This window comes from Strix aluco, chromosome 22 (genome assembly GCF_031877795.1).
Source record: "Strix aluco isolate bStrAlu1 chromosome 22, bStrAlu1.hap1, whole genome shotgun sequence".
Lineage (NCBI taxonomy): Eukaryota > Metazoa > Chordata > Aves > Strigiformes > Strigidae > Strix > Strix aluco.
The window spans coordinates 8071207-8080017 of record NC_133952.1 but is presented as its reverse complement, the minus strand read 5'-3'; the positions used below and the strand labels follow the sequence as shown (position 1 = coordinate 8080017).

Here is an 8811-nt window from a genome sequence, read left to right as displayed (position 1 = left end):
ACCGCGCGTGCGCGGCGCGGCCATTGCGCATGCGTAGGCGGGGCGGTGACGGTGGTCACGTGGTACCGCCTTCTGTTTCCCGCCCCCCCCCCCCCCACCCCCGCGCCTCAGGAGCGCCGCCATGACAGTGCGAGCGTGGCGGGCGGAGGGGTGTCGGGAGTTTCTAGGGGCTGCTTGGCCTCGGGGCTGGCCCTGTGGCTCCGTGAGGAGCAAAGGGCCCTGTTCCTCCATGTTGTATGCCCCTGAGGGCTTCTGTCCCCGCTCCGAGGTTGCCCACACCCCAGTAGGCCAAGGTGTCAGGCAGCCACCATGATGGCGGCTGGGCGTCCCCACAGGGAGCGAGCCTGGTGGTGTGGTCCCAGCGGGTCAGCACAGCTCAAAAAGCTGTAGATGTTGCCTAAGGTGGGCCCTTTGCGTGGGCAAACCTCCCCTTGCAGGTGTGTAGGGCCAGGTGGCGTGAGGAGGCCTGTGTGGCTTTGAAGGCAGCTGTTCACCGGTGTGCGTTGGAAGGTACCGGTGAGTTTGGGCAGGTGCAGGCAGCAGGCAGCCCCAAAAATGTAATATTCCTATCAACCTGTTTTCCCCTAAGGCCAGATTTCGCGGCCTGGCTGCCAAAAATGAGTCTGTAGTGGGGCCAAGCTGCTGCGGGGTTTGGCGCTGGGGCTCTGAGCCGTCCCTTCACCTGCTCCGTGGCGCAGAAATCTTTCCCGTGCAAAACCAGCCGGCTCTGGGGAGAAAAAGGGCTTTTTAACTTCCTCCTTTTGCTGGAACTTTGTGGGTGAGGGCCACCTACTAGCCTGTCACCACTAGATGGCAATCTGTGACCGCGGCGGGTGGCTTCCTGGGTGCTGGGGTGCCCTGGGCGCCCAGGGTGGCATTTTGGGGCAGAGCAGACACATCCCATCGCAGAGGATCAACGGCACGACATCACCACTGCTCCCTGCCTCCATGGCTCCGATTTCCTAAGCTGTGCTGGGGGTTTTTATAGCCATTAAGAGGTTTTTTAATAACTTTTAAACACTTTGTTTCTCGCAGCGTCCTGCAACAGGGAGTCCCCTGAGTGACCGGCAGTGCCGATAGACAAACCACCCGAGGAGATGATGGAGGGGGCGTTTGTGTGTGTCCCCAACGCTGCAGGTGTGTAAATGCAAGTCACGAGTTGTTAGGGGACAAGCAGGGACAAGTTGACCTCAAAGCTTGCGCAGCAACACGAGCCGGGCGGCGTGTGGTAGCTATAAACAGTCGCTCGCCCCGGACGGGTGCCTCGCTGTTGTTTGTACACATGGGGAGATGGAGCTGGGCCCTCGAAGGGGATTTGGGGGAGCTTTTGGACCCCTAAAATGAAGCCCCTGGGGTTGGCAGCCAGGCTGGGACCGTTGTCCTGGTTCATGCTGCTGCTTGGGGCTTCCCTGAGGGTGATGGGTGCGGGTGGACGAGGGGAGGAGGAGGATTTGGTGACCTTCCAGGTGGGCTGGCGGCTGAACAGCTGAGGGAATGGCTCAGAAATAGAGCGGCGGGGAAGAAATGAGTCACCTCGGGCTGGAAATAAACGGGGCCGCGGGCACCGGAGGGGAGCTGGGATGGCTCCTTGTCCATGTTTTTGTCAGGAGGAGGAAATGCTCACAGTACCCCTTACTGAGACACCCCTCGGGGCTGAACCTGCAGCCATTCTGGGGGAAAAGCATCAAGAAAACATTAAAAAAATGAGAAGGCAGCAGTCAGGCATTCTCAATAATTTATCACAGGCTGTATATACAGAGACAAGCTCCAGCGGAGGGTTGGGGAAGGGAACCTCACTCCTCGCTCCCGGCAGGGCTCTTGGCATGCTGGATCTTCCCCATCAACCCTCACCGGCTAAAAACTGCCAGAGCCCGGAGCCGAGACTTCCCTCCGGAATTTCTCCGGTGGGTGACGGGATGCGTCTCTCCACGCCAGCCCCTCGGCATGGGTCTGACCCTGCGGGGGAGCGTTCCCGTTCCCTACCCCATGTCCCACCTCCTTCCCAAGTCACCCAAATAATTAATGAGGGGAGGGGAAATGGGACCCCCAACCCCTCAGATCTTGATCTCAGTCCGGAAGGTTTGCTGGACGTGGTCGGTGTGCTTGGCGGGCTGTCGCTGAGCCCGGATAGTCAACGTGCCGTCGTCCCCCAGCGAGGACGACACCGATGTGGGGTCCACGTCTTCGGGCAGCTGACATTTGTGGGTGAAGGTGTTCATGACTGTGCCATCCGCGGCCAGCTGGGGAAAAAAAATGTGTGAAAAGGGACAGTTTTGGGGTGCAAACAGGACAGGGGCTCATTTTTCCCTCCCCTTGGGTGAGGTTGGTGGTCACGCCTTGTGTGTGGTGACAATATTTATCTCCCCGAGGGGACGGGCGGGATGTGGGTGGCATTGGCGGGGAGACAAAGGTCCTGTTTTTTGTTGCCACCCCCCTGGGAGAAGGGTGATTACAAGGCATGAGTTTGTTGGGTCTCATGGGCTTTGCGAAATACAGGGTGAAAAGACAGGGAAATGGTGAATTAAACCTCACTGTGGTTACGGCCAGGGCCATTAGGGAGTTGGATGGGAGCTGGGGGAGGTCTCCATGTCCCCCAGTTGAGGATTTTGGGGTCCTGCAGACTTTGGGGGTGAACAGGGAAGGGAGGGAGAGCCCACCTTCTCAGCGTGCACCTCGATCTGGTTGTTGGAGGTGGTGACGATGATGTCCTCGGGGGCGAAGTCGCTGACATCCACCGTGAACTGATAGGTGTTGCCCAAGGTCTTCACCGTGCCGGTGTTGCCGGGACGAGCTGCTGGCAAGGAGGGGGGGGTCACAGCCACGGTTCGGTGGGGTGTCCCCCCCCCTCCAAAACGCCTCTCAGAGTCACGGTCACAATTTGGCAGGGGTCCCCCCTAAACGTCTCTCCCACAGCTCCAACTCTTGCCCAAACCCTCCGGGACAGGGATGCGCCAGCATGGGGGGAGAAGAGGCATCACTAACCCCACCTTCACCCTATCTCCCAGCCTTAAAAATGGGGTTTCACCCCCCCCCCCCCCCCAAACTCACCTGGGAACCCCAAGGTCTCGCCGCGGGGCCGGACAAAGCTCCCAAAAAGCTCCATAGTGCCGGTGGGCGACGCCGACCGGTGAAAGCTGCGCTCCGATCGGAAAGCAGCCGAGGATGTCACGTTCATCCACTGCTTCCCCCCCAAAACCTCTGACCCCCAGCTCCCGCCGGGGAGGAAGAGCGCAGCCCCCTTCCTCGTCCTCCTCCTGGGGAAGGCGAAGCGGGGTTATTTCGGGGGGGGCAGCTTGACGAGCTTTTTAAAGCCTCGTTAAGGCGCCCGGCCGCCTGCCAGACCTCTCATAAAACGAGCTAAATTTAGGTCTTGCGCCGGAGACGGTGGAAATTTTTCCCCTCTCCATCCCCCCCACTCTCAACACCGTGGAATGCGATGCTGGCATTCCTGCCTATTATTAAGGAATAATAATGATAATTAATTAAAATACTTATTAAATACTCCCTACCCCGGGATGTACTTGGGGACTGGGAGCTTGGAGGTGGCAGCGGGGGGGGGGGAAAACCCAGCTCGCTCCGGCCAGAGCGGGTCTGTCGGCTTCGTCAAGGTCGTTTTTAATGAGCTCGCTTGCAAACTCAGTCTGGCAGCGGAGGCTGAGGCGGGAGGACCGGCAAGGGAGTGCTGAAAAAAGGGGTGGGGGGTCCTGCCCCCCAAAATATCCCTGAGATGGAGCGCCCCGTTCCCGGGGGGCTGCGGGGAGAGAAGGAGGAGGAGAGGGTGCTGGTGTCGCAACAGAGCTGGAGACCCTGCCCTGAAGCCCGGAGGAGGCTCCGAGGTGAGACCCCCACACAAAGTGGGGGACCTTGGGTGTAAGGGGGTGTTTTTTGGGGGGTCACCACCCCGTTGCCCCCCCCGCCCCTGCAGGGTGCCTGGAGTGGGTGAAGCGGCAGCTTTTCCGTGTCGGGGAGGACTGGTATTTCCTCTTCGTCCTGGGGGTCCTCATGGCCACCATCAGCTTCATGATGGACCTTCTCGTCTCCAGGCTGTATGAGGGTAAATGTGGGGCTTCCCTGGGGGGTTTGCCTGGTGTTTGGGGGTTCACCAAGGGGGGGGGGGTTGTCTTTGGGCTAGCGGGGCATCTCCCCTCTCGCTGCTTCTTCTCCAGCCCACCGGTGGCTTTACCAAGAGGTCGGTGACATCTTAGTGCTCAAGTACCTCTCGTGGACCATATACCCCACGGCGCTGGCGGCCTTCTCCACCGGCTTCTCCCAAAGCATCACCCCGCACTCAGGAGGTGAGCCAGCTGCACCCCAACCTCCCCAGCTCCCCAAAATTCCCCTCTGGTAACAGGAGGACCCTGAAAACATGGATATTGCCCCCCTGGCCCAGGCTCTGGCATCCCGGAGCTGAAGACCATCCTGACCGGCGTGGTGCTGGAGGACTACCTGGCCATCCAAAATTTCGGAGCCAAGGTGGTGGGGTTGACCTGCACCTTGGCGTGCGGCAGCACCATTTTCCTCGGCAAAGTGGTGAGGGATCCCCCCCCCCCATCCCAGTTCCCAGCATCGCCGGCAGTTTCGGTCAGCGCCGGGGTGGCGGTGGGGGGGACGCTCAGCGCCGTGTCCCCCCTCCTCGGCACCCAGGGTCCCTTCGTCCACCTCTCGGCCATGGCCGCAGCGTATCTGGGGAAGATGCGGACCTCGGTCACAAGGGAGTATGAGGTGGGGATGCTGCCCTCACCCCCAAATTAGGAGGGTTGTATTTTACTCCCTTCCCCCCCCCCCCCCCCCCCCCCCAAAAAAATGGGGTTCTGGCTAACCCCCCTGCCCCGCAGAACAAGTTCAAGCAGAACGAGATGCTGGTGGCCGCGCAAGCCGTCGGGGTGGCCACGGTTTTTGGGGCTCCCATCAGCGGTGAGGACTGCCCCCCCCCACCCTTGGGACCCCCAAACTGCCCCCCTAAAGACCTCCCAACTCCCCCCCCCCCCCTCATTTTTTCCAGGGGTGCTTTTCAGCATCGAGGTGATGTCCTCCCACTTCGCTGTGCGGGATTACTGGCGGGGTTTTTTCGCTGCGACCTGTGGCGCCTTCATGTTTCGCCTCCTCGCCGTCTTCAACAGTGAGCAAGGCAAGGCAGGGTGGGCAGGATGTACCCCCCCTTCCCCTTTACCCCCCGGGGGGGGGTGGGGGTGGGGGGCTGTAGCATTTTTGGGGTACCCACCCCCAAAACCATGCACTCATTCCTCTACCCCCCCCACCCCAGAAACCATTGCCGCTATTTTTAAGAGTGACCTCAGGATTGATTTCCCGTTTGACCTCCTGGAGACCTTCTTTTTTGCGATTTTGGGGTAAGGAGGGCCCTGCCTGTACCCCTGCCTGTACCTGCCTGTACCCCTGCCTGTACCCTGCCTGTACCCCTGCCTGCCCTCTCCTCCGCAGGGCCGTCTGCGGGCTCGTGGGCTGCGCCTACCTCTTCTGCCAGCGCTGGCTGCTGGCGGCCGTCAAGGAGAACTGGCTCACGGCCAAGCTGCTGGCCACCGAGTCCGTACCGGGCGTCTGTCTGTCTGCACCCTGAACCCTGCGTGTCCGTGTGTCCGCTGCATGCAGCCTGCGTGTCCCCCCCATGCACCCTGCACGTCTGTGTGTCCGTGCTGTGCGGCCTCCACGTCTACCCTGTGCGTCTGTGTGTCCCCCCATGCACCCTGTGTGTCCGTGTGTCCCCCCCCCCGGCACCCTGCGTGTCCGTGCGTCCACCCTACACACCCTGTGCATCAACCCCATGCACCCTGCGTGTCCGTGTGTCCCCCCCACGCACCCTGCGCGTCCACCCCACTCACCTTGATTGTCCATGTATCCCCCCACGCACCCTGCGCGTCCGTGTGTCCCCCCCCCCCCCGTGCACCCTGGGCATCCCTGTGTCCCCCCCCATGCACCCTGCACATCCACCCCGTACATTCTGGGTGTCCATATGTCCCCCTCCACATACCCCTGGGTGTCCATCTGTCCCCACGCACCCCCAGCCCTACCTCTCCCCCCCCTCCAGCAAGCCCGTCTACACGGTGCTGGTGGTGCTGGCCCTCGCCTCCATCACCTTCCCGCCGGGGCTGGGGCAGCTGATGGCCTCCAGGGTGAGTTGGGGGGGGGGGCTGGGGCTCCCCAGGGCACCCCAACACATCCCAGTGGGTGCTCAGGATGTCTGTCTGTCTGTCTGTCCTTCCAGCTCACCATGAAGGAGTATCTCATCTCCCTCTTTGACAACCGCACTTGGGGCACGCTGGTCCCCAACGCCTCCTCGGTGACCAACCCCCCCAGCATGGACCCCCGGGGGCTCTGGCAGGAATGGTGTCACCCATCCACCACCATCTTCGGCACCTTGGCCTTCTTCTTGCTGATGAAGGTAGCCATGCCCCCCCCACACCTCAGTGTGTCCCCCCTCCCCGAGATAGTGTCCCCATGGGGATGACCCCCCACCTCTGCCCCCCCAGTTCTGGATGCTGATCCTGGCCACCACCCTGCCCCTGCCCGCTGGCTACTTCATGCCCATCTTCATCTACGGTGAGTCAGGGTGTCTGCTGGCCTGGAGCGAGGGGGGGTTTGGGGGGGGGAAGCCACCCTGGGAGTGCATCTAGCCCTTGGAGGGGAGCTACAGGAGGTGAATCCAGCCCTAGGGGGGTACATCCAGTCTGGAGGGGGTACAAGGGGTTTTATTCAGCCCTGGGGGGGGTACACCCAGTCGGGGCAGGGGGGGGGGTACAGGGGTTTTTTCAGCCCTGGAGTGGGGGTACATCCAGTCTGGGGGGTTACATCCAGTCTCGAGGGGGTTACAGGGGTTTTATTCAGCCCGGGATGGGGGGTGGGGGTGGGGTTTAAATAGAGTTGGGAGGGTACAGGGGTTTTATTCAGCCCTGGGGGGGGTACATCCAGTCTGGAGGGGGTACAAGGGGTTTTATTCAGCCCTGGGGAGGGTACAGGGGTTTTATCCAGCCCGGGGTGGGGGGGGGGATACATCCAGTCTGGGGGGGGTTACATGGGTTTTATTCAGCCCTGGAGTGGGGGTACATCCAGGCTGGGGGAGTGTGAGAGTTGTATCCAGCCCTGGGGGGTGCTGCATCCAGTCTGCGGGTGCGGTACAGGGGTTGTATCGAGCCCTGTGAGTTGGGGGGCTGCATCCAGCCCCAGGGGGGCTGCAGGAGGATGGTCATGTCCAGCTGCACCATTCCTGGGGGCGGGGGGGGCTCCTGGGGTCTCCCCATCTTCTCTGCCCCCCCCCGCCATTTTAGGAGCTGCCATCGGGCGCTTGCTGGGGGAGATGGTGGCCCTGCTGTTCCCCCGGGGCCTCCGTTCAGAGGGGGACCTGCACCCCGTTATCCCCGGTGGCTACGCCCTGGCCGGTGAGTCGCTGGGGAAGGGGGGGGGGACGACACACCCATGGGTGGGCGACACCCACCACTCATATACCACCCCCCTGCCCCCGTTCTCCACCACAGGTGCGGCCGCCTTTTCAGGCTCAGTGACCCACGCCATCTCCACGGCTTTACTGGTGTGCGAGGCCACCGGTCACCTGGGCCACGTCCTCCCCGTTGTCCTGGCCGTGCTGGTGGCCAACGCCATCACCCAGAAGCATCAACCATCTTTCTATGATGGCACCATCATTGTCAAGAAGCTGCCCTACCTACCCCCCATCCGCAGCCGGCACATGGCGTGAGACCTCCACCCCCCCCACCCCTAAAAAAAAAAAGCAACATATTTTGGGGTGATTGATGGAAATTTGCGTGTTTTATGGCTCACCAGGTCTTACCAAGTGGTGGTGGAGGAGTTCATGGAGCGTCAGGTGGTGGCCTTGGCCATGGGTGATGGCTTTGAGGAGGTGCTGGTGGCCTTGGATGCCTCCACCGACGGCGAATACCCTGTGGTGGAGAGCGCAGGTGGGATGTGGGGGATGAGGGGGGGTCACTATGACCCGCAGAGGACACACACACGTGTCACCGGGCTTGTCCCTGTCCCCCAGGGTCACCCACGCTGGTGGGCACCGTCAGCAGAACCCAGCTGGTCACCTTCCTCCAGAGTCACGAGCATCCCCAGGCCCCACAAGGGGAGAAGGTAAATGCAGGGGTGAGGGGTGGGGGTGTGTGTGTGTGAGCCCCTGCCCGCCCCCAAAAATGCTGTTTTTCAATCCAAAAATTAACACATCACCTTCCCCAAGCTGGCCACTGCAGGGACGCTTGGGGACAGCTGCACCATCGAGCCCATCATCCTCCAGCTCTCACCGTGGACCTCCCTGCACCAGGTTTGAGTGGGGGGACCACAGCAAATACCCCCCCCCCCAAACTGTGTGTCACGGTGAGGGGATGCGGCAGGGGTAGCTTTGTCCTCACGTGTCCCCGTTGTCACCTCCCCAAGGCCCATCACCTCTTCGAGCTGCTGAAGCTGCAGCGCGTCTTCGTCACCCGCTGCGGGGAGCTGGTGGGAGCTGTCAGCCGAGTGGAGGTAAAAGGGGGGGTGGTGGACACAAAGGGGTGACAAGGGGGGGGGGGACAAGGAGGGGACAAGCTGCTGCCCCACCTCCTCTGTCCCCTTGCAGCTGCGGAGGGCGATCGAGGAGCTCGCCAACCCCAAGTGATGACTTTTGGGGACTGCAAGGGACACCCCCCTCCCCGGGATGTCACCCATGGAAAGAGGGGGGGTCCTACCCACCCCCCAAAGTGATGTGGGTCACCCCGCGCCCCCCCCCCGGGGAAACCCAGATGTCTGGGAACTGGGGGGCGGTTCTCCAGCAAACCGTGCTCTTGCATTAAATACATCAACCCCGCA

The 8811-nt window shown here is 61.8% G+C and overlaps 2 protein-coding genes across 3 annotated transcripts; one reads left to right on the top strand and one right to left on the bottom strand.

Moving 5' to 3' along the window:
- Positions 1-125: 125 nt before the first annotated feature.
- LOC141933475 (chloride channel protein ClC-Kb-like) lies at positions 126-8811 on the top strand. Its single transcript, XM_074848188.1, has 21 exons — positions 126-516; positions 1036-1137; positions 3641-3836; positions 3926-4054; positions 4167-4295; positions 4391-4530; positions 4645-4722; positions 4836-4914; positions 5003-5128; positions 5264-5348; positions 5440-5541; positions 6044-6128; positions 6221-6397; positions 6486-6555; positions 7281-7391; positions 7488-7701; positions 7792-7925; positions 8009-8100; positions 8204-8287; positions 8401-8487; positions 8582-8811. The coding sequence occupies exons 3-21, from the start codon at positions 3728-3730 to the stop codon at positions 8618-8620; spliced, it is 2070 nt and encodes a 689-aa protein (XP_074704289.1). The 5' UTR covers positions 126-516; positions 1036-1137; positions 3641-3727; the 3' UTR covers positions 8621-8811.
- On the bottom strand, positions 1719-3286 carry HSPB7 (heat shock protein family B (small) member 7). 2 transcript variants are annotated; one of them, XM_074848189.1, is made up of 3 exons: positions 3049-3286; positions 2658-2794; positions 1719-2240 (listed from the first exon to the last, which is right to left on the bottom strand). In XM_074848189.1, exons 1-3 carry the CDS (start codon positions 3173-3175, stop codon positions 2055-2057), a joined length of 450 nt encoding a protein of 149 aa, XP_074704290.1. In that variant the 5' UTR covers positions 3176-3286; the 3' UTR covers positions 1719-2054. The 2 variants fall into 2 exon arrangements, with proteins under 2 accessions (XP_074704290.1, XP_074704291.1); XM_074848190.1 differs by having other exon boundaries at positions 2658-2791; positions 3049-3285.